Below are 27863 nucleotides of genomic sequence, written 5' to 3'. Positions count from 1 at the left end.
GAAGACAGAAAGTCAACCCAAGAGCTCACATTATTCTCGTCTTTTATTCCAGCATCTCCCAGAGCTCCAATATGTACAGACCTCATTTATACACATATTATACACCGTATGTATGTACGTATTTATACATGTCCACACAGCAGCCCACACGCTCGCAGACAATCCCGCGCACATGCCCTTCCCGGAGCCCCACTCGGCCGCATGAGAGGGACTGGCCTTGCCAGGCAGTCTCGAGGCTTTGTGGTTTTTTTTTTTTTTTTTTTTGCTTTTAAAAAGAAGGCCATTTCCTCCAGAGGGATCCTCTCCCCAAACCCAGACTCCTTCCCTGAACACTCTGAAATATTCTTTTTTTAAAAAAAGGAAGAAATTCTCCTCTGCCAAGGTAGTTCCAGGAGACGGAGGCCCATCCTTGCTGTCCCTGGAAGGCGAGTCTACCCGGTCCTGCCGGCAGGGGGGCCCAGAAGGCAGGAGGGGCCCCCAGCAGCCCAGAGTCCCCTGCAACCTGTGGCCATGTGCCCACCCGGCCAAGGGCTATAGCGTCAAGGGCACCTGCCAGATGAGGAGGGCGCTGTCCATCTCCCCGCACGGGGCCGGCCTCCCACTGCCCCTCGGGGGGGCGCTGCCGAAGTTACGGTAGCCCTGCCCCCCTGAGATGATGGCCACGGAGCAGATCTCCTTGCGGTGGGCGTCGCGGGTGCAGGGCCGGCTGCGCACCCAGACATCGGGGTCGTCGGCCATCTCGTAGATGGAGCCGTCCTCCTCGCTGTGCTCCAGGGCCGAGGCGTCGGCCGGCGCCGGCTCCCGCACGGACAGCAGCGGGCCTGGCAGGTGTGCGGTGGAGCGCAGGCGGTACTGCAGGAGGACGCCCTTCTTGCGGGTCAGCTCTCGGCCCACGTGGCTCGCCGGTGTGGGCGTGGGCTCGGGCGCTGGCCCATCCAGCTTGTCCTCCTCTGCCTGTGGCCCCTCGGCCTCCTCCTGGTCGCTCCGCAGGATGTCAGGGGCCAAGATGCTGGTAGCCACGGCCAGGAAGGCCACAGGACCGCAGTGACCGTTGAGCGAGACCATGCCTTTCCCTGGATGAAAGGAACGGGGAGAAGGGGCCCAAAGGCCCAGGGCTTGATAGGAGGCACCCCACCTCTCTCAGAGAACTTTCTGGCTGGTGGTTATTGTTTTGGAACATTTGTCGGAACGTTCCGGAAGGCCTTGGGTCTGGAGAAGGGCTCTCCCACACTCTAGGGCTACTTGCTGTGTAGGGGTGGGACAGGGAACAGGAGTGACCTTATGAACCACTGGGGGGACCGTCAGTGTGACAGCACCCACAGCCCCCGCCTGCACCAGCCGCATGTCTGCGTGCCCTCGCTCCAGCCATTGACCTTGCCCACAGAGCCTTCCCCAGCCACCTGATGCTACACCCCATCCCCTAAAGCCCAATTCGGGCTCCTCCACAGCACATCCTTCTTGACTCCGCCCACAGCCTGCCCAGCTCCCCGGTCTCTGGGCCCCGAGGTACCAGAACACTTGCTCTCCTAGCACCTGCCCCCCCACAAGCCGGACCTTGGCCGCCTCCAGCAGACGGTCAGCACTGGGGGACATGGTCTCTGTCTGATGCCTCCCTACCACCCAAGAACCAACACCATGGGGAACCAAATGACCTTTGTGATGAAAACAGGTGACTTTGGGATTTAGGAAGAGGGGATGCTCCTGTTCTGGCTGGGCGGGACCTCCCCAGGGCTTCCCCCTCCCACCCTGCCCACCCCAGCCCTGCAGCTGGAGGAGACCCCTTGCTCATCAGGGTTCTGGGTCCTCCCTGATCCCGCCCTTGCTCTCCCGGCCCTAGCACAACCCATCAGGGCAGACCTCCCGCTGCTCTGTAGGAACACATCTGCATGCAGACCCCGTCCCCAGGAGCCTTGTCATGTCAGTCTCTGGAACCTGGACATTTTGAAGCTGCTGTGGGGAGGGAACAGGAGGGGCCCAGCCATTAGTCAGGGGCCTCCACCAATCCTGAAGCCACTTGACCCACACACGGTATTGTGCCTATTGGCCAGATTGGAAAACTGAGACCCAGAGAGCAGCTAGGAGACTTTGGGGTGGGGTGACATAACTCCACTATGCCACAGGGCCTCCTGTGATGACAGGGGACATTGGAGAATGATCCCCACGTCAGAAGAGAGCGTAAACCTCTGGGCACAAGGCTCCCCCTCCCCGGCCATCTGCAGCTGACTGCCGGGCCCTGCCAAGACCAGTTCCAGAGCCTCACCTGTGATCTTGGGGATGCCTTCCAGCCGAGGCACAGGCAACAAGACGATGACACCCTGGTCAGTGCCTACCCAGAGCAGACCCTGGCAGATCAGGAGGCTGGTGACACACAGGTGCTTCTGGCCTGTGGAGAGAGAAGCCAGCATGAGCTGCGCCCCTCCTGGGAGGATGGCAGTGGGTTCTGGGGGCTTCAGGGTGAGGCAGGGGCGTGGTCTGGCTTCTCCCGTGAGACAAGCAGGAAGCTGGATGGGGCTGTGGTTAGGACGCGGGCTTGACAGGCTAACCTGGCTGGGATCCGGCCCTTGCAGCCCCGAGCCTCAGTTTCCACCTGGATACGGTGGGGCTGTGTGAGGACGGGAGGGGGTAGCGCCACAGAGTCCAGTGCTGGCTCATGGGGGCGCTCCACAGGGGGCACGGCTTTGAGGGTGAAGGAGATGCAGACGCACAGGGCGGGGGACACTGTGGATACAAGCAGCGGGATGGGAGGGCTGGCCCTTCGGTTTCCACCGCAGGCTTGCCGTCCTGCCCACGTGGGTCCTTCCCCGGGGTGAAGGCTGAGTGCCCCAGCAGCTCCCGGCCCCCCGCCAGTGCTGCGGACGACTCCGCACCAGGAGCGGGCAGGCTGCTGATGTCGGTCCACATTAGCTCTTATCTGGCTCTGCCCCTGCTGCTGTCTCATTTTAGCGAGATGTGCAGGGGCAGGGAGAGCGCTAGGGTCCCTCCACTCTTTACGGGGGTGGGGGGGTGGCACACGGTGTGGGCTCCAGGGCCCAGTGCTACCACTTCCCAGCTATGCGACCCAGGCCAGACCCTAAGCCTCTCCCTGCCATTTCCTCAGCAGCACAAGGGGACGGTGATGCTCTTCCACAGCCTCGTCCAGAGGATTACATGAGTCAATAAGTGAACATAAACCACTGAACCCCATGCCTGGGCCACGGCACGCACAGACAGACATCACCGGCCACTACTACTGCTGTCCTGTTGTTAACAGTTCTGGGCAAGGGGAAGGGGCAGGACCGAGGACCTGTTTGCAGGAGCGAGCCCTTTCTGAAGGGCTGAATCCGTCTGCCCCCCCGGCAAGGGGCTCACGCCTCCCTGAAAGGAAATTCACATCCACACCACGGGATGTGTGAAATGATGCCTGGAGCGGCAGCCACCAAACTGGGCAGGCATCCGCACCCTGGCTGGGCTCACCGCCACCCCCCACCCGGAGGTGAGCCCCTAAACTGCATTTCCAGCAAGTATGCAGGTGATGCAGCTGCTGCTGGTCCAGGGACCGCACTTGGAGAAACGCTGCTTTGGACCATCTAAAGCACACGTACCCCTGCTCCGGTCTGACGGAAGCCTCGTGACAGCTGGGAGATGTGCAGGACAGGAGCGGTGTGCCCATTTTCCTGAGGCGGATACTAAGGTCCAAAGCAGTCATCCAGCTGGCGGGCGCAGGGTGGGAGCTGAGCTCCCAGGTGCCAATGACCATCTACACTGCGGCCGCCTCTCTAATCTTGAGCAAATGACTGCAGTTCCCCACGGGTGGGGGTATGGGCTTTCTCCAAGCAGAACGGGGGGCTCCCCAGGGTTACCATGTTGGGGTTCACATAGCAGTGTCCATCACAGTGTGCTCTCCCACCACTGACCCGTTCGCCCGGCACCCCGGAACATCCCAGGGCCTCCTGGGCGCGGGACTGGGCACCCAGGGCTGCAGGCACGGCAGGAGCCGCACACAGTTCAGCTTGGGGAGCAAACACTCTAGGACTCTCCGTGGTGATGGAAATTTTACCAACCACGTGGCTCAGTTCTGCAGCCATTAGCCACACGTGGCTAGCGAGCACAGGGAAGTGTGGCTGGTGGATGGAGGCACTGAACGTTTGGTGTCATTCAGTTTTCACTGTAGTAGTGGCTATTGCATTAACCCCATCAGGAGAGGGGAAAGGGGAAGTGAAAATGTAAACAAGGAACATAAACACCAGGAAGAGAATTCAAATGGGGGATGGGGCAGGAGGATTCCCAAGTCTCCTGCCTCACCCTGCCTTCTGGAAGGATGGGGTAGCAGGTGTGGGGGTGTGAGGTCTGGAGGGCAAGGAAGACGCAGCCACGCCAGGTCACAGCTAAGGACTGGGGCACAGCACATGCAAAGGCCCCGGGGCAAGAATGAGTGGGTGGCAGGAGCAGACTATAGCCAGCCCAGCTTGGGGATGGGAGCAAATTCCAGACAGCTAGAGAGCAGGTGGACCAGGGTAAGGACCAGACTGTTCACTCTGAGCAAGGTGAGAAGCTACTGGAGGGTCTGAGCCGAGGAGTGGGTGACCTGGTTTGGAGGAGCACTTTAGCCACAGCGTGGTGGAGAGCAGGAAGGGAGGGAGCAAGCAGACCAGCCAGGCAGAGACGGTGGTGGCGAAACACCCTGGTGTCCTAGAAGAAGATGAGAAGCCGGCGCATTCGAGATCCATTTTGAAGCAGATGGACAGACCCACTGACAGACCCGAATGGGAAGAAGAGGGTACAGGAATCAAGGTGTTCTGTCTTGAGCAGCTGGGTGCATGGCAGTGCCTCGGACCCAGATGGGGGAGCAGGCCTGGGTGGAAGGCCACATTGTCGCCTAGATGTGCAGCTTGAGACACACATGCAAGTGACGGCAGGCGGTGGGACAGATGCTCCAGGCAACGGGGCCCAAACTCAGAGAACCCTCTTCGCGGGCTGAACCAGTGTGGGGCTCCGAACCCGGCCAGAAGAGCCAGGTCATCTCTGGACAGCAAGGGCGATTTCACAAAGAGGGCTGGGGGTCTGTGGAGCTGGGACTTGGCCCCACGCCTGAAGCCGCGAAGCCAGCAGAGCAGGCTGCAGGCCAGCGCAAGTGCTCCCTGCCCTCCTGGAGCCCTTGCAGGCTGCCACCCACCCCCTCCACCAACCTGGTTCCCTGCTGGGCTGGGTCAAGGTCTCTGTGGCCCCCTCTCTCTCTCACTGCTGGCTCCCCAGAGGGAAGCCTAGTGAGGGCAGCCACGCACCTGCTGAGCTCACGAGGGAACGAGTACCAGGACAGAAAAGTGAGCAGAAAAGTGACAAAGGACGCGGGTGTTGACGTTATATACTAGATGTGCAAGCTGACGAGCCGCTTTCTTTCTCTCCTCTGTCAGGGAGGATTAGGAACCGACCTCGCCATTTTATGATTATTAGAATTATACATGTGTGTGTAATGCAGACACACAGTGGGCTCAGCTCTGAGCCCAGCGAGCGCAATCAATGAAAAGAGGCCATTGGGATAACGTCTGTGATTATGGAAAGGACCTGGGCTTGTGGCTTATCATCGGCTCCATCAGAGCCATAAACCCACAAAAATAATGAAGCCAAGAGAGCAAACAGGGGCACATTTTCATCTCGCTGCCTCACCTCCTTCTCCAGGACCCCCTGGGGCCGTAAGCCCCGTGAGAGACCACTCCCCAGTGCCCCCATGTCTCCCAGGCCCCCAGTGGACAACTGAGACCCAGCCAACACCGAGGAGGGCAGCAGGCACCAGAACTGAGAAATGACTTCATCTGCAGACCTCGTTCTGAAGCCCTTCCTCTGCCTCGAGGAAAAGAGCAAGACACTCCACAAACAGTCCAAAAGAGAAAAAAAATTCTAATGGTGGATAAATATTTTATCACAGAGACTTAATGCGGCGATGTTCAACTCACCCAAGCCATCTATCTGCAGACAGACAACTTTAAAAAGCTCAGGCTCCCGGAGAACATTTTATTAATGACCTGTCTAGTTAAGAGGAGGGGGGAGTTTGGGTTCAAAAATGCATTAATACCAGTCGGGTACATGAGTGGAAGAAAGGGGTCGGGGGAAGGAAGTGTGATAAATTTTTAACACGCCCTTAAAAAAATCCACACTTAGAAGAGGAACAAATTTATTACTAATTATGCAATTATTTCGTTTGGTGGTATGGGGGAAGAAAAAATACTTAAAAGCCTTTTTTAGAATATCTCTAATAAAGAATTGAAGGTTCCTGTCCTATTGTCTTCCGGCCGGGGCACGGCATGGGGGGTGCAGAAGACACCCTCCCCTGAGGCAGCTCTGGCCCCGCTCCTCTTGGGCTGCAGGGGTCTTGGCCGGGAGGTGTAGCTGACCAGGAACTGCCAGGCTTGGGGACGGGGGCCCAGGGCAGTAACCCCTGGGGACCTCTGGGGAGGCCCTGCACCTGGGGACCTCAGCCTCTGTCCCCAATGTGCCAGCCCGGGGAAGTCTAGTGAGTGAAAAGTGTCTTCTGTCTGCTGGATGTAGCAGGTGCAGCCGGAAGGACATGGACGGGACTGTGGGGCCAAGCAGCAAGGTGTGGCCCATGGAGCAGGTGTAGGGAGGGCCAGGGATGGCCACGAGGATGAGGATGGAGATGATGCTGGTGGTGTCACCCACCTGTCACCCACCAGGAATTGGGCCTCCCCCCAGCCAGGGACTGCAGGGCACTGTCCTTGCACTGCCTCAGATGGAGCCCAATCTCCCTGGGAGGCAGGGACCAGGGATCCCCAGGATTCCCCAGCACTGCCCATCATGGGGCTGGAGGGCTACAGAGCCAACCTGACTCCAGCTCTGATCTGTCCTATACCCCACAACCAAGCTCCCACTTGGATCTTGGCTCCTCCCTGTATAGATGGGGAAACTGAGGCCCGGGACGGGGAATGCTATACAGTAAGTCTGTGAGGCTGCAATTAGGGTGCTGGCTCTGGCCTCCTCGGCAGTGACCTCTGGTCATTTCACCTCCCGGGTCTCCATTTCCCTGTCTCGGACATAGTCATGAGGACAGCGGATGCCCTTCCTTCTTAAAGGGGAACAGCCAAGGACAAGGAAGCCTGTGGACGAGCAGATGCATTTGAAGCTGACACGGTAAAGCCACAGCCATGCGCAGGGGCTGCAATCGTGGACCTGCAGCCGGGTCTCCCCGCCAGTCCCGCCGACGACCTCCGACCGTACAACAAATGGATCCTCTCTCTCCCCGCCCCTGCCCCGCAGAGATTTAAAAGGCCCACTTTTTTTGTTGTTCTGCTAGCCTGAAATAATTTAGCTATCAGCGTAAATGGAGATAGTTCTGTAATATAAAGAAATCTTTACTGTAGTTAAAATGGATTTACCTTGTATAATGGCTAAATACTGTGAAATACAATGAACTGAAGGAAGATGGAACAGGGGAGGGAAGGAAGAAAGGTTGGTTAGGAAGGAATAAGAAAAGAGCAGGACGAGAGCCTTAACCCAGGTCCCACCGAGCCCACACAGCACATCCCAGAAAGCGCATTTATTCTCCTCATGCACCTGCCGTGCTCCAAGCCTGGGCAAGGCATCTTCCCACGCCTGAAGGCATTTATCTGGTGCCAGGAACCACCTCTGGTCCCACAGAGGGACCACAGGCTGCTGGGGGCAGTGAGAGCCACCCGAGCCCTACAGTGGCCAAGCCAGGACTCCGGCCACCTCTGAAACCATTTCTCCCCCGTTCCCCATGGTAGGACTCTCAGGGGCCTCCCAGCCCTGCCTCTGGCCCGCCGCAGGACCACAGACAAGCCATGTTTTCCTGCTGAGCAAACCACAGCTTCCACATGTGTACGATGGGGACCACCCCCACTCCATGGGTTACCGTGAAGTGAGACCCCGTATCTGGAACCTTCAGGCCCAGCTCCATGCAGGGCTGGGCCAGGGTGTGCGGCAGATGGCCGTCACACTCGGTCACTGCCACCGCTGGTCTTGGGCTTAGTAACCGCCCAGCCCCATCACCACCAGTCCAGACTCGGGGACCACTACTGTGACTGGCCGGGAAGAAGCAGGACCCAGGGTGATCTCTGGGTCCCCTAGCTGGAGTCAGGGACCAGGCCTCTGGTGAGACAGAGGCCCCCAGAGTCCCTTAGGTTCTGGCTAATATGCCTGCCCTCGGGCCGGCCTCATAGGATGGGGAGATCAGTCCCCCAGCTCAGCACGTGGTCACCCTGGCCTCCACGTGGCCCATCTGCTGAGTCCTTGTAACAATTAGCTCCCCACCTGCCAGGCCAGCCCCATGTCCTCGCCCCAGGGCCCCTCAGCTCTCCCAGCTGCTGAACCCGGCCCAGTTTAGACAGGACTCAGCCTCTGTATCTTTGCAAACCAGTCTGTCTGGTGGAAGTGGGGCCAAGCGCTAAAGCCAGCTGGGGTGGGAAGGGGCCCTGAGCAGGTGTCTGGCCTGGCTCCCTCCGGCGCAGCCAGCGGGCTCTGGGCAGCATCTTGGGCAGCAGATGGCAAGGGGGTTGTCTGGAGCCAATTCCACGGGGGCCTTGGGCCAACATAGGGAGTAGCAGTGTTAGGTGGGCTCCGATCTCCCTCTTCTCCACTGAGTATCACCAATGGCTCAGCAGGAGGAAGCAAGGCCCCGAGGGGATGACATCCAAGCCCTTCACTCTGCTCCTGCCTCCAAACCCCAGCCAGCACACCAAGACAGTTGCCTTTCTTAGAAAAACCTCTAAAGAAAGAGACCTCCGGTCAGCCTTCTCTCTTTCCCCCCACTTTACAGTCTGTACATGACATGAGGCAGAACTGGGATTCTGGACAGCCTGAGAAGTGGCAGGTGCGGATGGGCCTGGGTTCCCATCCAGTATGACTTTTCAGCAGCAGCCCGAATTGGGAGAGTCTGTTGAACTCGGAACCTCACTTCCCGCGAGAAGGGAGACGGAAGAGTGATGACAGCAAGAGAGGTCTGGGAACGACAGCCCTGAGTTTGAATCCTGGCCTCACTGCCTCCTCTCTTGGAGGTCCGGTTTTCAAAGCTGGCCAGACATGGCCATGAGGGTTAACAACCCGGGCTGGCCAGGACGCAGCTCTGCCTGGCCACGGCAGGTGCCCCACGAAGGTCAGCTCCTCCCCTGGCCAGACCCAGGACAGCATGGAACGAGGCCCAGCAGCAGACTCACCCGGCAGGAGGAAGGTGGTCCGGGTGGCGATGTTGATCTCCTGCAGATGCTCCAGCGTCTCGGTGTGGAAGAGGCGGATGGAGGAGCCAGAGGAGAAGGCCATCCAGACGCCACTGCCCGCCTTCACCATGTGTGTCACACTCACGGTCTCATCCTGGTGCGCCTCGAAGCTTTGCTGGGGCACAGAGAGAAGGGTGTTGTCGCTGGGCTGGGCCCGCTGGCTGAGCCTCGGGGGGGCGGGCCAAGCTAATTCAGCCTTGGCCTGAACCAGGCTCAGAGCCAGAAGGGACTGTCAGGGGCCCGCAGCAGTGTGCTGAAGACAAGTGTTTAACAACGGGGAGGGAATCTTGGTTTGTCATGTTGGCTGATTCCTGTGGTGTAAATACTTCTAAGGTGGCCCGTCGCTAGCTCTCCACAGGACACCACTGCACAAGGAGCTAGGAAAGTGACAGTACACAGCCAGCTCTCAGCAGCTGATGCACCAGGCTCTACCACACCCCCATGACACAAGGGAGAGTCAGCCGAAAGTCAATGCAACAGGACAGGCCAGCTTATGTGCATTATCAGGAGTTACCAGTGCAACAAACAGAACTATCCGGGAAGGGAGGTGGGTAGCGGGAGTCAAATCCCAGCCTTTTCCAGCAGGGATGCACAACGTAATGTCCAAAAATTGGTGAACCAAGAAACAGCAGGGAATTGGGTTCAGGATGGTGGAGTAACAAGGTTCTGAACTCCCCTGCTCCCACGGACATGAAAATCTACACCCACTCGTGGAATAATTCCCTTGGAAAGGGACCTGAGAACTGAATGAACAGAGTCTCCACGACCAAAGGTAAAAGGACAGCGTCAAGATGAGATGAGAGGCAGAGACACAGACTCCCCAGGGAGAAGCCCCGCCACCGCCTGTCACTATCGGGAGGGGTAGCAAAGGTACAGAACTCCCCTGAGGAATGAGGAATTCGAGTTCCAACCTCAGGCACCCCAACCCTTAGATCCTGCCCAGGATAGACAAGTCCCCCAAATGCCAGGTTTTGAAAATCAATGGGGATTACATCCAGGAACTCTAGAAAACTGAAGGGAAGAGAAAACTCACTCTTACGGGGCTTGTACAGACTCACTCAACCTGGAAGCCAGTCAAAAATACCAATTTGAAAAAAGCATACACCTCGGATGAAGAGGATCCATTTACTCACAACCTTAAAGGGTCTGCCAGAGTGGCAGAAAACATCAGGGGCTCTCCCAGTGGGCTGAGGTTGGAGCCATTGGTAGGAGCATCTCAGTCCACCTTACTAACACAGGTACGGGTAGGCACCATTTTGGATTCTCCCTATAACTTGTGAGTGCCAGTGAGTGCACTCCACTGAGAGTCCTCTCCACCAATGTACCCCAGCAGCCACGGGCACACCCCTAGCCAGGCCAGGAGCCAGCCCCACTCACCAATGAGCCACAGCCACAGCCCCCCACAATAGGAGGGCACACACAGTCCACAAGGGGGACACCCATTAAGCACCTGGCTCTGGTGGTGACCAAGGAGATTGCACTTCTGGGCCCCATAGGTCAACCCCTATATAAAGCTATTCATGTAAGACTGGGAGAGGTTGGTGACTCACCTAATACACAGAAATAAACACAGAGCAAGGCAAAATGAAGAAACAGAGGAATATATTACAAATTTAAAAACAAGACAAAACCTTAAAGAAAGAATTAAATGAAACAGAGATAAGCAATCCACCTGATAAAGAGTTCAAAGTGATGGTCATAAAGATGCTCCCTAAATTCGGGAGAAGAATGGGTGAACACAGTACGAACATCAACAAAGAGACAGAGAATACAGGAAAATAACAAACGGAAGTTATAACTGAACTGAAAAATAAACTAGCGGAGTCCAGTGGCAGACTGGATGAAACAGAACAAATCAGTGAGCTGGAAAACAGAGCAATGAAAAAACACCCAGACAGAGCAGCAAAATGAAAAAAGAATTAAGAAAAGTAAAGACATCTGAAGGGACCTTTGGAAAAACATCGAGTGAAGTGACATTCGTGTCACAGGAACCCCTGAAGGAGAAGAGAGAGAGAAACGTCCAGAAAAGAAGAAATAATGACTGAAAACATCCCTAATCCGGGGAAGGAATCATATATCTTGGTCTGAAAAACCCAGAGTTCTAAGCAAGATGAACCGAAAAGGATCCACACCAAGACATGTTGTAAGTAAGATGGTAAAAGTTAAGGATAAAGAGAGAATCCAAAAAGGAACAAGAGAAAAACTTGTTATGTACAAGGGAAACCCCACAAGGCTATAAGCAGATTTCTCAGCGGAAACTTTCCAGGCCAAAAAGGAGGGGCATGACTCATTTAGAGTGCTGAAAGGAAAATCTTCCAACCAAGATTATCATTCAGAACTGAAGGAGAGATTAAGAGCTTTTCAGATAAGCAAAAGTTAAAGGAGTTCATCACCACTAAACCAGTCCTACCAGAAACGTTAAAGGGACGCTCCTTTTAGCTTAAAAGAAATGGCACTAATTACAAATACAAAACATACAAAAGTAAAAATCTCACTGGAAAAGGTAAATATATAGCAAAGATAGTGAATCAATCACTTATAAAGCAACTGTAAAGATGAAAAGACATGACTGGTAAAATTACTAAAATCACTATAATTAGTTCAGAGAAGCACAAAATCAAAAAATGTAAAATGTGTCATCAAAAATACAAAACATCAGGGGTGAGAAATAAAAGTTAAACTTTAGAATGTGTTTAAAGTTTAAAGACTGCTATTGTCATAGGAGATTTTATGTGAACCTCAAGGTTCACATAGGGAAAACTTATAGCAAATACACAAAAGAAAATGAGAAAGGAATCTAAACCTAATAGGAGAAAGCCATCAAACCACAAGGGAAGAGAGCAAGAGAAGAAAAGAACAGAAAGCAACTGCAAAAACAGCCAGAATGCAATTAACAAAATGGCAAGAAGTATACACTCATCGATAATTACTTTAAATGTAAATGGACTAAAGGCTTTAGTCAAAAGCCATACAGTGGCTGAATGGATAAACACCAAGACCCATCTATACACTGCCTACGAAAAACTGATGTCGAAGTAAGGACACCCACAGGCTGAAAGCGAAGGGATAGGAAAGGATATTCCATGCAAATGGAAATAAAAAGAGCCGGGGTAGCGATATTTACACAAGATAGACCTGCAGACAAAGACTGTAATGGAAGGCAAACAGGAGAACAACACAATGATGAAGAGGTCAATCCAGAAAATGTAACTTTTCCTAATACATATGCATCCAACAGGGAGTACCAAAATATATAAAACAAATTTTAACACACCTAGAGGGAGAAATTGACAGCAATGCAATACTAGTAGAAGACTTTAATACCCCCACTTTCATCAATGGATAGATCATCCAGACAACAACAAAGAATAAGGAAACATCGGCCTTAAATGACACATTAGACTAGATGGACTCAATGGATATTTACAGAACATTCCACCCAAAAGCGGCAGCAAACACATTCTTCTCAAGGGCACATGAAACATTCTCCAGGATAGACCACAGGTGGGACACAAAAAAAGTCTCCACAAATTCAAGAAAACCGACATGTTATCAAGCACCTTTTCCAACCACAATGGTATAAAACCACAAATTAATCACAAGAAGAAAATGAGAAAAACCACAAAAATAGGAAGATTAAAAAACATGCTACCAGAAAACCAATGGGTCGAAAAAGGAATCAAAGAAGAAATACAAATACCTAGAGACAAATGAAAAGAAAAATACAACACATCAAAATCAGAGGGAGAGGGGAGAGTAGAGGCGGTTCTAAGACAGAAGTCTGTAGCAATGCAGGCCGACCTCAAGAAACAGGAAAAAATCTCAAATAAACAATATAACTTTACACCTAAAGGAACTGGGGGAGGTGGGAGGGGAAGAAACAGACCTCAAAATTAGTAGAAAGAAAATATTCGACTGGAACAGAAAAAAGTGAAATGGGGACTAAAAAGACAGTATATAAGATTAATGAGGCCAGGAGCTGGTTCTTTGGGAAAAAAAAAAACAAATTGACAAGCCTTAGCCAGACTAACCAAGGAAAAAAGAGAGAGGACTCATATAACTAAAATCAGAAATGAGAGGGGAGATGTGGGGCTCAAACCACAGAAACACAAGAGATCATCAGGGACTTATGATGTGCTGACACCCTGAACAACCTGGAGAAAATGGGTTTCCTAGCCTAGAAAAAAAAAAAGTGGATAAACTCCTAGAAACATATAAACTTCCAAGATTGGATCCTGAAGAAATAGAAAATCTGAACAGAATGATTACTGGAGCAAGGAGATTTTAACAGCAATCAGAAGCCTCCCAGCAAAGAAAAAGCCAGAACAAGGTAGCCTTGCTGGTGAACTCTACCAACATTCAAGGAAGATTTAATACCTGCCTTTCTCAAACTCCTCCCAAAAACTGAAGGGAGGGGAAGTTTTCCAACATATTTTATAAAGCCTGTATCACCCCCTAATTGCCCTGATACCAATTACTGGCCAGGAACACAGATGTAAAAATCTTCAATCAAATGTCAGCAAACTGAACCCAACAATATATTAAAAGGGTCATATGCCATGACCAAGGGGGATTTACTCCAGGGATACTAGGATGTTTGACATCTGCCAATCAATTAATGGGATAAAGCCCATTAACAAAATGAAAGACAAAGATCATATGATCATCTCAGTAGATGCAGAAAAAGCATTTGACAAAATTCAATATCCGTTTGTGATGTCGAAAACCTCTCAAAGCAGAGTGGGTATAGAAGAAATGTACCTTAACATAATAAAGGATGTATGACAATCCTACAGTGAACACCACACTCAAACGTGAGAAGCTAAAAGCTTTTCCTGTAATAACAGAAACAAGACAGGGATGCCCACTCTCACCACTTTTATTCAACACAGTACTAGAAGCCCCATGCCCACTCTCACCACTTTTATTCAACACAGTACTAGAAGCCCCAGTCACAACAATTAGGCAACAAAAGAAATAAAAGACATCCAGATCAGAAAGGAAGAAGTAAAACTGCCACTATTTGCAGAGAATATGATACTCTAAATAGAAAACCTTAAAGAATACACCAGAAAACCACTACACCTAATAAATGAATTCAGTAAAGTTGCAAGATACGAAATCAATATACAGAACATTCACGGCATTTCTGTGCCTAATAACGATTCATCAGAGAGAGAAAATAAGAAAACGATCCCATTGACAATTGTATCAAAAAGAATAAAACACCTAGGAATAAATTTAGCCAAGAAAGTGAAAGACTTGTACACTGAAAACTATGAGGCATTAATTAAAGAAACTAAAGAAGGCATGAATAGATGGAAAGATATTCTATGCTCATGGATTGGAAGAATATTATATAAAAATGTCCATCTGGGGCATCTGGGTGGCACAGTTGGTTAAGCGTCTGCCTTCGGCTCAAGTCAAGATTCCAGAGTCCTGGGATCGAGCCCTGTGTTGGGCTCCCTCCTCAGCGTGGAGCCTCCTTCTTCCTCTCCTCCCTACCCGTGCTCTAACTCGCTATCTTGCTATCTCTGTCTCTCTCTCAAAATAAACAAATAAAAATATTAATCTTTAAAAAAAGTCCCTCCTACCCAGAGCAATCTACAAATTTAATGCAATCCCTATCAACGTTCAAACACACTTTGCAGGACTATAACAAATAATTCTAAAATTTGTACAGAACCACAAAAGATCCCAAATAGTCAAAACAATCTTGAAACAGTAAAACAATGCTGGAGGTATCGTGCTCCCTGATTTCAAACTACACTACACTACAAAGCTATAATCAAGACAGTACAGCATTGGTACAAAAGGAAACACACAGGTCAACAGAACAGAATTGAGAGCCCAGAAAGAAACCTACACCCATATGGACAATGTATCTATGCCAAAGGAGCTGAGGGCACACAAAGGAGAAAGGACTGTCTCTTCAATAAACGGGGTTCTGGGAAAACTAGACAACCAGATGCAAAAGAAAGAAACGGGACCTCTACTTTGTATCAGACACAAAAATGAACTCAAAATGTTTGAAAGACTTGAATGTAAGACCTGAAACCGTAAAATTCCCAGAAGAAAACAGGTAGGCTCCCTAGCATGGGTCTTAGTGACATCTTTGTGGACCTCACTCCAAAGGAAAGGGAAACAAAAGTAAAAATAAACAAGGGGGGCTAACAAGTTTCTGTGCAGCAAGGGAACCCATCATCAAAACAAAAAGGCAACCTGCTGAACAGGAGAGGGGTTTGTATCCAAAATATATAAAGAACACATACAACTCAACAAGAACAACAACAACAAAAATCCCAACAAACCAGTATCCAAAATATATAAAGAACACATACAACTCAACAAGAATAACAACAACAAAAATCCCAACAACCCAATTTTTAAAAAAGGCAGAGGATCTTAATAGACTTATTTCCAGAGAAGACCTCCAGATGGCCAACAGACACCTGAGTAGACATTCAACATCATCAGTTAGTCCGGGAAATATAAATCAAAACCACAGTGAGCTATCATCTCACACCTATTAGAATGGCTATCATCAAAAACACAAGAAATAAGCAGTGTTGGCAAGGATGTGGAGACAAGGGGACTCTCGTGCACCATTGTTGGAAATGCACACGGGTACAGCCACTGTGGAAACCAGCATGGGGGTTCCTCAAAAAACTAAGAACAGAACTACACTATGACCCAGCCATTCCACTTGTGGGTGTTTATTCAAAGAATGTAACAGCTAATTCAGATACGCACACCCCTATGCTCACTGAAGTATTGTTTACGATAGCCATGATACAGCAACAACCTACGTGTCCATCGGTTGCTGGACGGATAAAGAAGACGTGGTGTGTTGAGACCACAGAATACTACTCAGCCATAAGAAAAATGGCATAAGTACTCTGCAACACAGATGGACCTACAAGGAAATACACTAAGCGAACTAAGTCAGAGAAAGACAAATATCGCGGTAGTTCACTGCTATTTGGAATCTAAAAAATCAAAAACAAGCAAGTAAACAAAATAAAACAAAAACAAACTCACAGATGCAGAGAACAGACAAGCACCTACCAGAGGGGAAGGAGTTTGGGGGTGTGGGCAGAAAGGGTCAAGGGTCAGCTGGGTGCAGCTGGATGGTAACCAGGCTTGGTAGTGCATACAGATGTCAAATTGTAACGTTGTACACCGCAAAGTTACAGAATTAAAATAATTATGGGATGTCAGGCACTGGTCCTGTGGAGGGCCTCTCACTTGGACTCTGGGCTTGAATTTAAAAACAACAACAAAAGGAGAGAGAAACAGCAGAGCAGATTGGAGTCAGGAACAAAACAGGTGCGTTCTGTCCCAGGGAGCAGGGCTGGGTGGGGGAGTGGGAAGACCTCACAAAACGGGCACAGCGTGTGTGAGAAACAGAAAGGTGTCAGGGCGGGGCCCGGGGACAGACAGAGGGGGAGAGGTGGGCAAGGCCGGAGCACCCCAGGCCGCTGCTGTCCACGGTGAAGGCTGACCAGCACTTAAGTGCCTCAGGGGCTAGGCTGGTAAGTGACATGGGCCGGTTGACCTCTGAAGGATGGTCCCTCTGACAGCGGCGTGGCAGCCTGGAGGTGTGGGCATTGCGCGGGCTTAGGGAGTGATGGCTGGCCCCGACTCCCCTCGGCTCAGATCACCAAGCAGTTTCCCAGAGGGGAAGAAGCTGGCTGGTGGGGGAGGGGGGTCTCCATGGGGAACCAGGCCTGTGACTGTGAGGCAGCCAACACAATGGCTTTTCCCAGCAGGTCCCTGGTGGCTGAGCTCTGCATGTGGCCCGGCGGGGGGCGGAGGGGTACAGGCTGATGGAGACAGGAAACTCAGGGGCCCAGCAACACCCTCTCCTCCCCGAGTGCCAGGCTGCTCTTGGGAGGCAGGGTTCTTTGGCACAGCTCACCCCCCACCGGGGGGACCCTGAGACGGGAGCCACAGCTCCCTCTCGCCCGGAAGTTCACCAAGGGCAGGGGTATGTCGTCTCCATCAAAGTGGGGTCTCCCCAGGGGCGAGGAGGGGGGTCTCGTATGAGGTATGGCACATTCAGAGGATGAGGAGCTACTCGCTCCCTCAGACCGGGGACTCACACATGGCGCGGGCGGGGGCGGGGGTCCTGCTCCCCTTTCCTCAGCACCCCACCCCCACCCCAGTGAAGGCCCTGAGTTTCTGGGATTTAGAGGGAGGCCAAGCCCCTCCCAGCCTCCACAAGCTGGGCCCAGTCCACCCAGTGCAAGGGGAGACGAGCAACCTCTATCCTCTGGGCCTTCGCCCCCAAGTCTGCTGCCCACAGCCTGGGTCATCCTGGCTTTGTTCTCCTTAGTCCTTCCAGGAAACCCTGCAGGGATCGGGGAGCGGGGTGCGGCTTATCTCCCCAAACCAGCCGGCACTCAAGACAACATTCCTGCAGGCCCAGACTCAGGCAGAGCCCCAGGTCCCAACAGGATGCCTCCCAGCCTTGCCGGGAAAGGCCAGCAGGGGAGCCACCAAGCCCCATCACGGGTGAGCCACTGAGGCCAGACCTGACTTCCCACGGGGCCCGCCATCAACGAGCAGATGGACAAACGGGGGGCAGCAGGTGGAAGGGGGCACACGACAGGATTTGTCTGCAGACTTTCCTCCAACACGGCACACACATACATGCACACAAATGCACACATGCACGCACGCCAACAGGAAGGCGTGTGCGAGCTCGCCCCTGTGCGGCAGGATGCCCGCCCCACTCCAGGGGGAGGCTCAGAAGCACCTCCGGCCTCCGACAAGGCCAGACCGCACTGGAACCCCGAGGCCTCGAGCCATGGAAAGCGGAACCGGAGTCTGCAGCCGCTCCGGCCTGCATGCTGCTGTCAGAATCCAGTTAAAAGCGAAGTCAGCAGTGGAAACCCAGCCTCATTTCTCCAGGGACGTAACAAGTCTTCCCCCAGGCCTGGAGGGCTTTACACGAGGCCTGTGCAAACCTGCCAAGCCCTGTGGTACACGGGGAGAGGGGGAAAAGGGCGCGATGCGTGAGCAACAGCACGGCCGCTCCAGCCCCTCCCTCCTCCATGATCTCCCAGCTCCCCAGGACCCCTCCCCACGCCAGGAGCCTATTCTTGGTGCCAGGTCCTGGGAGTCCTGGTTGGGGCCTCCTGGGGGACACAGGGCAGAGTAGGCAGCCTGCGGGCAGCATGGGTCCCGCTACTTCTGGGAGAGGGAGGCAGGCAGCAGGGGATGCCCAGACCTTGCTGCCCGCAGGGCTCAGGGCTGGTTTCCCATTCCTCACCATGGACCCTACGGACACAATTCCACGATGTAGAGAAGTTATGCAGGACAGCCCTGCTACCCTTCCCGACTTAGGATTGAAGAGTAATAATGTCTGCGACCGACTTCAAATGGTGTAGCCAGCAAAGGGAGTGTGCGTATAATATGGGGGATTATGGCAGAATGCTAACAGTCGGTTAACTAGGTAGAGGATATTGGTGTGTTTATTGTACTACTCTTTCAACTTTACTGTGATTTGAAATTTCTTTAAATAATAAGTTAAGGGGGAGCAGACAAATTTTTTTTTAATTTAAAAATAAAAAAATTTTTTTTTTAAAAAGCTGGCAGCCAGCGGGAAGGCCCTGGGTCTGATGCCCCCAGCTCCTGGCTCACTCTGGCCCCGTAACTGGCTCTCTTCGCTCACCTGTCAATGGGGCCAGGAAGAGAACCTGCCCTCTGGGGTCCGGGGAGGCTCCGTGGGCAGGGCTGGCCACCACCAGGGCTCTGTGCACGCCATCTGCGGTGAGGAGCTGGTCAGGGAGCTGGGAAGAGACCAGGGATCCAGCACCAGCCCACCTGTCCCCCTCACCCGGCTGCGGGCGCGTGCACCGAGGGTTTCAGGTGAGTGGCGCTGCTCCTAATCGTGCTGACACAGCCCAGCCTCCATCGTACAGTATTTATGTGCCTCCAAGTGACGCTTCTGTGCTCGGTTTCTGTAAATTCCCAGGGTGAGCCGCTCAGCACTCAAAGTCATTAGAGCTGAAAGGAGGCCAAGGAGCTGGGAAGCAGTGCTGGGGCGCTCAGGGCCGGCTGGGGGCTGATGGAGAAATAGCAGAAGGCTGGCATGGCTCTGGCCTGCTGGGTACCTACTGGGTGCCTGGCCCTCCCCACACCACAGTATTTCCTCCTGCCTGAGACCTTTACGAGAGAAAAGGGGCCAAACCCTGAGCCCAGGTGGCACCGCTGGGCAGGGGCAGAGCTGGGCTTGGGCCTGACCCCTGGACTCCAAGCTCAGGACACTCCCCCCCAGGCATCTCCTACCACTGCTGCAACAGAGCCGGGGGGGCACGCAGGGGCTCTCCATGCTGCTCCCTGCTCGGTCACCCGGGTGGGCTGCCTGGCCCAGAGATCGCCCACAGAGCCCGTGCCTGCCCCTTGGCCAGCCCCACCTCCAGGCCATGCCCCAGACGCCTGGGATGAAGGCACCACCTGCCTTCCTCATCGAACTGGCAGGCTTCAAGAGAGTGTGGGCTTACTCCGCCAGCCAGGGGACAGGTGGGGGTGGAGACACGGGCATGCCACTCCAAGCGGCTGCTCTGGGCAGGTGGGCAGGCGCAGTCTGTGGTTTAAGGCATTTGGTACAACTCCCTTCCCTTCTTTATCTATCTTACTCTTATCAACATTTCACAGCTGAGGAAACAAACAGAGAGGCTGAATGACACTCACAAAGTCACTGTGCAGGAAATGCGGCGGTGGTGGGGGGGGGGGGGGCCAGGATTCCAGCTGGTGACCAGCCAGTTTGCGGGGGGAGGCACGGTGGTAGCACCAGAAGCCGGACACCCCATCCTGAGCAAGCCGGGACGGACGGTCACCCTGGTGGGACGCCACAGCCCACAACCAGTCTTCGAGTCACACACAGAGACACCTTTATGTGGGCTCCGTCCCAGGCCTCCACACCCTGCCTTTGAAGTCCAACCTGGTCACGACCAAGGGATCATGTGCCAGAAGCAGTGGGGTCCTTCCAGGGCATTTCTTGGGAGGGGGGACTTCAGATGTGACATCCACATCCACCTCTCACCAGCAAGTCAGTCAGCGGCTCTGGGGCTCAGCTGACTCAGCTCTAAAGTGGAGGGGGGAAGGTTATAAGAGACCTGACCTGGTGCTGGCCTCTTCCAGCTCAGGGCCACATGGGTACTGAAAAGGGACAGACGGATGGATGGCCCTGTCTGCTCCAAGAAGGACAACCTGTTCCAAGCTTTTAACAACCCATTTTGGAACTAAGTGCGAAATATTTGGCACCTTTGGTAGATTCTTCTAGAAAGATGGTCTACCGCTTTTGCCAACATCTCCAAAGAGCCTGAAAACCACCTTGCCCCCCAAAAGTTAAAAATCCCCACATGACACCTGCTTGTCACTAAGCACATATGACCTCTTCCCACTGTTCTGGACTCCCCTTGGCCACAGCAGCAGAAGTGAGCAGGCTTGGCCAAGGTCGCTGTGCTGCCCTCCTGCTGAGGGTGTGAGGGGGCGCCAGGAAGCTCACGTCTCAGTTCCAGGCCCAGATGTGCACCCAAGACTGCTGGGTGGGGGAAGGGGAAGCACGGGGATCAGGAAATGATTCCAGGCTTGACCCAGGTCTCCAGAGCCGGACTGGATGCTGTCAGCAGGATTCAAGCTACAGCCAGGGACTAAATGAGGTGAATATAATCGACCCATTTCCCCTCTCACTTGCACCCACGTGCAGGTGCACACACACATTCACACACACAAGCTGTCCTCTCCCCCTGCGTCTCCTCATACCCTTTCTCACTGAACAGGCTCCAGGAAGCCTGGTTCCCGCCCCGCCACACTGTCACTCCTCTCCTGGGCTGCTGGGCTCAGTGGAAAGCATGTCTGCCCCACAGCAGAGCATCGGCGCAGGGGACATCTACTCTGGGTCAGGACTTAGGCTGGCCACTGTCTCACCCCACTGCCCTCTCTCCCCAGGTATCCAGGGGAGCCGACAGCTGGCCCTTTACCTCTGGCCATCCGAGCCCAACACGGCGGACCCCAGGCTTCGGGACCGAGCACTGGAGTGAGGGGAGCTGGAGATCCCGGTTCCACCACCGGGTGCCCCATGTGATCTTGACCAAGTCTTTCCCGGTAAAACAGCTGTGACACGTTGTGCTTCACATGCATCCAGCTGCTTAGCCGGGGGGAGGGGAGGCCAGTTCTATAATTATCCCCATTTTACAGGTGGGGAAATGGAGGCACACCGTGGTGGAGCCAGGGGCCGAAGCCAGCCAGCCCAGCTCCCAAGCCCACACTGACCGCCACACAAGCCCACTCAGACACGGCAACAGGACTGCTCCCTTACAGCTTCCAGCCCGGCAGACCCTGCCCCGGCCCAGCTGCCTGGCGTGAGATGACTGTCATGTAATGGTTTGAGTGCAGCAGACGTTGGTCTAAGCCCCTCCCTGTGTGATCTCACTCAATCTGTGATGACACCTGGGGTATGATCCTGGGCTCAGGCTCCCAGCTTCCCCTGTAGGAAGGCTCAGCCCAGGGCCTGGCGTTCAGGGGTCCATCCATGACCTTGTGTATCTTTGCCAGCTTCTAGGGGGCTGGGCAGCTGCTCCTAAGGTGTCCAACCTCCCCTCCCCCTGTAGCAGGATTCAGAGGGGAGAGTGGCCACAGAGGAGTGGGGGGACATAGGAGAGCTACATGGATGGAAGGACAGACTGACAGCCAGAGATGCTGGGGGGGGGGGGGCAGGGGCTCCAAGGCCGAGGACTGCCACCTGTCGCTGTCGCCTGCCCCTCCCTTACCTCCTGTCCCCCATCTGGTCCCTCCACATCTTCCTCCATCTGCCTTCTCCCCACCACTTCCCTAGGCTCCTCCGCGGCTTCACAGAACCTGCTCCCTAAGCCGACAGCTTCAAACCACTTGTTTTTACACCACGAAATCCTTTACCAACCTAAGTCTTCCAGGACAGGGGGAGACCAAATACGGGATACAGGGAAGCTCTGAGCTCATCCTGGTGCAGAGACGGGGGCCTGGAGCCCTGCCCCTTAGGCAGCCCCAGCACCCCCAGGGCCTCCGTCAACATACCTCCCTCCTCACAACCCCTAGACCCCTGGAGCAGAGCGGGGCCCTGAGCCACGCCTGGCTCCTCAACACTCCCCCAGGAGGGGGCCCCACGGATCCCCCGAACCCCCCCACCCCCGTCCTTCACAAGCTTCCTGAAAGGAAGGTCTTCTGAAAGTCTAACCTCAATTCTTCCTGCTGCTGGAAAACACTCCTTGTCTGAACCTCCTGGGAAGTCTCTGCAACCTTTAGACAATCAATGTCTTGAGTTTCACCTACCAACTTTTCATTTTTAAGACATAATAGGATGACAGCAGCAGTGACACATACACTTACAAAAAATTAAGACAAAACTGTGGGACAGGAATGACTCCCTGCGGTGACAGGAGCCCTGCCCCGCTCACCCAGGTGGCCCACATGCTGGGGCTCAGGCACCCCGAGGACTGGGTGAATCTTTCCGCCCTCATGCCAATTTGCATACCATTACCCAAGAAGCCTTGCGCCTAGATTTCGCTTTTGCAAATTCCCACCAGTTTCGTGTCATAAATAAGATAGAAGACAGAAAACTAATACAGCCCAGCAATGCATTATTCATGCCACGTCACACTGTTATGATAGATTTACAACAGCTAATACATGCAAACTAAGTTTGGGCACTAAACGTGAAAATTAAGGGTGGGGAAGGCGGCTCTATGTGGGGGCGGGCAGGGGGACTTCTGGGGGCTGCTGGTGTTCAGGAATCCAGGGAAGTTTCTTTTCGGACATGCCTGATGACAATCCGCATCAGTGCCCGTATTGGAGGCCAGCGGCGGGACGCTGAGGGTATGGCAGCAGCAGGAGGTACAGGAGCAGAGCAAGGTGGATTAGTGACAGCGTGCACTCCGGGAAGCAGGAAGCGTCCTTCCTGTGCTCTGCGCTGAGCTCTGAAGCAGATTAACAGCACACGCCCTGCCCAGATCTCCCCTCCCAGACCACCTCCGCCAGAGCCCACTCCCCGGAGGGAAACTGCCCATCACAGCCCTGCACTGAGCAGCCCCCGATGCACATCGGCCTGGTCTCAGCACCTGAGGTACGCTGGGAGCCCACCAGGCGTGGTCCTGCCCTACACAGCCTCGGTGTAGTTAATCCAGTAACTGTCCCCAAAATGTCAACGTGCCGCTGTGGCCAGGGCTGTGAAGGAGCTCAGCACTGCAGTGGCGGGTCACGGGGCAGGGGATGGGTGGGGGTGGTGTGACCCAGCACGTGTGGAGGAGGGGAGGTGGTCCAGACAGACTTGTCCGACAGCCAGGCGGAGCTGGGGTCTCATGAGACATAGGTTGCCCCGATGAACCCTCGCCACAGCCCTGAGGGACAGGGGCCACCCCATGCGCAAATACGGACACATCCTGCCCTGTGTTCTGGCACTTTTCAGGTGACCTGTCCCCAATAAGTTTATTCTTTAATTAAGATGCGACAATCATCCCACAGCTGGCTTCCCCTCCAGCAATCGGTTAAAATGAACTCCGTAGGACTGGATTAGACTTTGAAGGTGCCGATCTAGATAATGAACACGAGGATGCGGTGTTGACACAGGCCGTGGCGAGCTACATTATTATTTAACAGGTCTCGCGGCTGCTCCACTGGGATCAAGGAGCCGAACAAGCCATTGGTGGGCAAGCGTCAAACCCGGAGACACACTGTGGGCGCTGGCTCCGCAGGGGGCAGGCTCAGCAAGGTCAGGGGTGGCTGTGGGGGTCCAAGGGGACCTAAATAGAGACAGCTGGTGGGGGCAGGGGTGCAGGCAGAGGCCTGTCCCCAGGGAGCCCTCCAAACATCGTCTGTGCTCTGTGGGGCCGACCCTAATCCAGCTCCTGGGGCTTTCTCTGCTCCGAGCATCCTCCCTGCCTCCTCTCCTCCTGCCCTCCCCACAGCCACACACCTGCCCAGTCCTGCTCAGGGTTCCTGACCTCCAGGAACCTCTCCTGCTCCTGTCCCTCCTCTGGCTGGATCTGACAGCCCTCGTGCCTCCCCTGGGTTCCCACTGGGCGTGGGCTTGCCCCCTCGCAGTCTCCTCACCCTGGGCTGACCCTGAGCCTCCCGGGTCTGCTCCCCACACTGGACTCTGAGCTCCCAAGGAGCTGAGACCAGGTCATACTCGTGTCCATCCCTCCAGCACCACACAGAGGGCCTAGGGATCAGGACACCCATCTCTCCATCCACTGTGACTACTGACTCTGAGCACCATGATGTTAAGCCAGACGCAGGGAAAGGAAAATGAACAGGCTGAAACTCTTGGCCGGGAGCCACGTTGGTGGGAAAGGCATGTGCATCAGCAAATCAGAGTTCTGAGGAGTTACACGTGGTAGGAAAGAAACTGTAGGGGACAAATGCGGCCTGAAGGATGCAGCCTTCTGCCTGCCCAGGCAGCCAATACCGAGATCGAGAGCAGACTCTGGAGTCAGATGGCCCTGTTCAGCTCCCAGTTCTGCCTCCTTCTAGCTGTGTGACCTGGGGCAAGCCACTTAACCTCTCTGTACCTCTGTTTCCTCATCCATAGTGTGGGAATAATAATAATGCTCATCTCATAGGGTGATTTGAAGATGAAACAAGTTAATACCTGTAAAGTACTTAAAACCCATCCCCGATCCGTATATGCTGGTTAGTGTGATTTTCCCGGGAGTGGTAAAAATCAGGGAAAGCTCCTTGGAGTTAACACAATCCCTAGATTAACTCCTTAGGTCTCCACATTTGGGCCAGGGCCCCGCTAGGCACGCCTTCAGCCACGGGCACACTCCCGGGCCTCTTGGCTCGGAGCACGGAGCAGTTAGCTCTGAGCATGTCAAAACCCCACGGAGGCTTTTCTCTGGCCTGGGGAGAAGGAACCACGTCACCGCAGATAAGCAAAGCCCTTCCTCTGAAGTAAAGCCTTCTGCAAAGATGTGCGCTGAGCCCCGGGAGGGCAGCCGGCTCTCCAGCCTGTTCCTCCAGGCCCGGCCAGCCACGAGCCGGGCCCCACGGATGGCATCATTAGGCAGCAGCCAGACGGGACTGTTTCCAGAACCCTAGCGCGGAGGTGGTCAGGCTTCCTCTCTTCTAAGCAGCGGCAGGCGTGCAGCCTCATTAAACATGCATGGCAATCACCTCGTTACCCTGCCGAACGCAGTGTGTACTGAGGGTGAGCTGCCCACACCGTGCAGCACACAAACTCTTCAATCTCCCCAGCTGCAGACAGGGCGCGTGCTCCCTCCGACCTGCCACCCCTTCCTCCGTCCTGCCTCCCCTCACCCAACGCCCTCCGATGTCCTCTGCGGCGTGCAAAGCAGGTAGAAGGCCATATTGATCCCCTTCTTGAGAGCAGCTGGTCCAGAACTAATCTTAAATCATCGCAGCCTCGAGCTGGAGCCTGGTGGCTGCTCGGCCCCAGGGACAGTGGGGCCAGAGCTGGACTTCGGGGCCGGGCAGGACTGCACTGCGGCTGGTGAGTGGCAGGAGCAGGGGAAGGAGAGCCAAGACCCAGCCCCGTCCCTGTCCTGCCCTTCATCCGTCTGTCTCACGCTCCCGGGACAGTTGTCAGCAAAGCCAGGATGGTAGACCCGCCACACGGACGCACGCCCCACACCCACCAGCAGCACCAACTCAAAGGGAGTTTGAATCTGCAAGTAAGCCCTGTATATGGTAAGAAGGAAGGATATAAGTAAGGCAAGTAATTACAGTGACAACCAGCGATCCTTGAGCACGTGCCGCGTGCCGGGTCCTGTGTGAACCAGCCCTTCCGTACCTAAGTGTTCTCATTCAACCCTCTGCGGCGTCCTACCAGCATCGCATTCTCTAGGTGGTGCCACTGAGGCCCAGGAGGGCTCAGTACCTTGTCCAAGGGTTCAGAGCTTGGCAGGACACAGCCAGGGCCATCTGAAGCAGCCAGCAGCCAACCACACCTCCAAGGGAGTGGGGTGTCCAGGGAACCCAAGAGGGGCATGGCTAGGACGGAGATGGGGGCCATGGCCCTGGGTGATGCCTCCCAATCCAACCCCCCTAGAAAGTCACAGGGCCCTGGGGTGGGGAGCACCGGGGACCCAGCTCGCACCAGGGCTCAGGTCCTGTGGCTCACACCTCCCCAGCAACCATGAGCCGCTGGCCCCCATGTGGTTCCTGGGTCCTCTGGACCCTTCCTTACACGAGTCTTCTTTAGAGAGACCTCTTGGTTCACAGGCTGCCTGCCAGCGTCCCCAGCTGCCTCCTCCCTCTCCCTCCATTGCCCCTGCTGGCAGCGCTGAGAGCGTCCTTTGGCCAACAGGGCCCTCAGAGGGCCTGCTCGGCCCGTTTCCATCTCACCCTCCCTCTGCTCTTGGCTTCTTCGTGTCTCTGGGCTCACTCTTCCCACACAGACAATAGAGTTTGTGTCTCTCCACCAGACTGGAGGCCCTCAAGGGCAGGCATGTCTCCCCCTTCAGATGGGAGGCCCTCCGGGGCAGGCCTGGGTCTCCCCCGTCAGTCTGGACGCTGCCATGTGCAGGACTGGGACCCCTCCCCACTTTCCCAGCTGCCCTCAACTGGACCCCAGTGCTCACTGCAGCTCTCCTCCGCAAGGATTGGAAGTCACACAGGGTACTAGCAGGAGAAAGCCAGGAAGACACCCGGGCCTGATGTAAGGACAAAGCAGGGACAGTGGGGGAGGAGCCACAGGGGGCTGGCCAAGGAATCAGATGGGCTTCGTCCTCCCTCCTGCCAAGTGGCTTGAGACCCTCAGGGACCCCAAAGACCCTGGGGGAACCAGCTCTCCCTGCTCTCCTTCCTCTCAGCAGGTGGAGGAGGTGAGAGGCCCTTGGGGCCGGTTTGTGGGGAGGGTAGCAGGCAAGCCCCCCAAAGCAAACCAGGGGCTGGGAAGGGGGTCTGTGGCTACAGCTGCTCAGGGCTCTCCTCCCCACTCTGGCTTCCCCTCAGGAAAAAAAAGACCAGCAACCTTCTTCCTCTTACGGCCTCCCTGGCCCTCCCCAGAAACCCCCCACCTACCAGCCCGGCCCAACAGCACCAGTGAAGTCACTGGTCCTCGAAAGCATTTGGGGAGGCTGCTGCCTAAAGGATGATGACAGCTCAAAGCCTAAACCCTCCAGTTTGTGCAGAGCACTGTCTCCCAACCCCCGGCTCAGGGGCCAGCCAGTAATCCCTCCTCCTTTGTGCCCTGCACCAGGAGGGGCCTCTCATCAAATATGTCCCGGTGCCAGCCCTGACCAGGACAGTGGCACCCAAGCATTACCTCAGGGCATGAGAGGACCCCCAGGAAGCGACGTGGAGCCCCCTTTCACCAACGGGAAACCAGGGTTCACAAATGGGGCCCAAACAAGTCACCAGCCGGTGAGTGGCCATGCTGGGTCGCAGAGCCGGGCGCCTACAGCTCCAGGACTGTCCCTCGGGTTCCAACAAACATGGGAAAGTGAGCACCACGATCTGGAGACTCAAGACAGGATCCCAGGGCTCGCCCACAGCTCCCTAGGCTTCAGTTTCCCCACCTGATCCAGCCCTCAACCTGCGATCCTACAGTGGCAGGATTTCCTTGGTGATCTCGCCTGGCTGTCATGTAGCCAGCTCACAGCCCATCTACAGAGACGAGCCGGCGGGCAA

At 54.7% G+C, this 27863-nt stretch overlaps 1 protein-coding gene across 8 annotated transcripts in view; it reads right to left on the bottom strand.

The window, feature by feature from the left end:
- Positions 1-244: 244 nt before the first annotated feature.
- The window catches only part of ARHGEF10L (Rho guanine nucleotide exchange factor 10 like), a 136239-nt gene continuing 108620 nt past the window's right edge, over positions 245-27863 (bottom strand). For all 8 annotated transcript variants that reach the window (XM_032863567.1, XM_032863568.1, XM_032863569.1 and 5 more), the window contains 3 exons: positions 9165-9339; positions 2261-2383; positions 245-1073 (listed from right to left, as the gene is read on the bottom strand). In XM_032863567.1, coding sequence (XP_032719458.1) covers positions 532-1073; positions 2261-2383; positions 9165-9339 — 840 coding nt within the window. In that variant the 3' untranslated portion in view covers positions 245-531. The remainder of the gene's footprint in view (positions 1074-2260; positions 2384-9164; positions 9340-27863) is intronic.

Source organism: Lontra canadensis, unplaced genomic scaffold (assembly GCF_010015895.1).
Source record: "Lontra canadensis isolate GAN:19392208 unplaced genomic scaffold, GSC_riverotter_1.0 scaffold25, whole genome shotgun sequence".
Taxonomy (NCBI): domain Eukaryota; kingdom Metazoa; phylum Chordata; class Mammalia; order Carnivora; family Mustelidae; genus Lontra; species Lontra canadensis.
The sequence above is the reverse complement of the archived record's forward strand: the minus strand, read 5'-3'. Positions and strand labels throughout refer to the sequence as shown.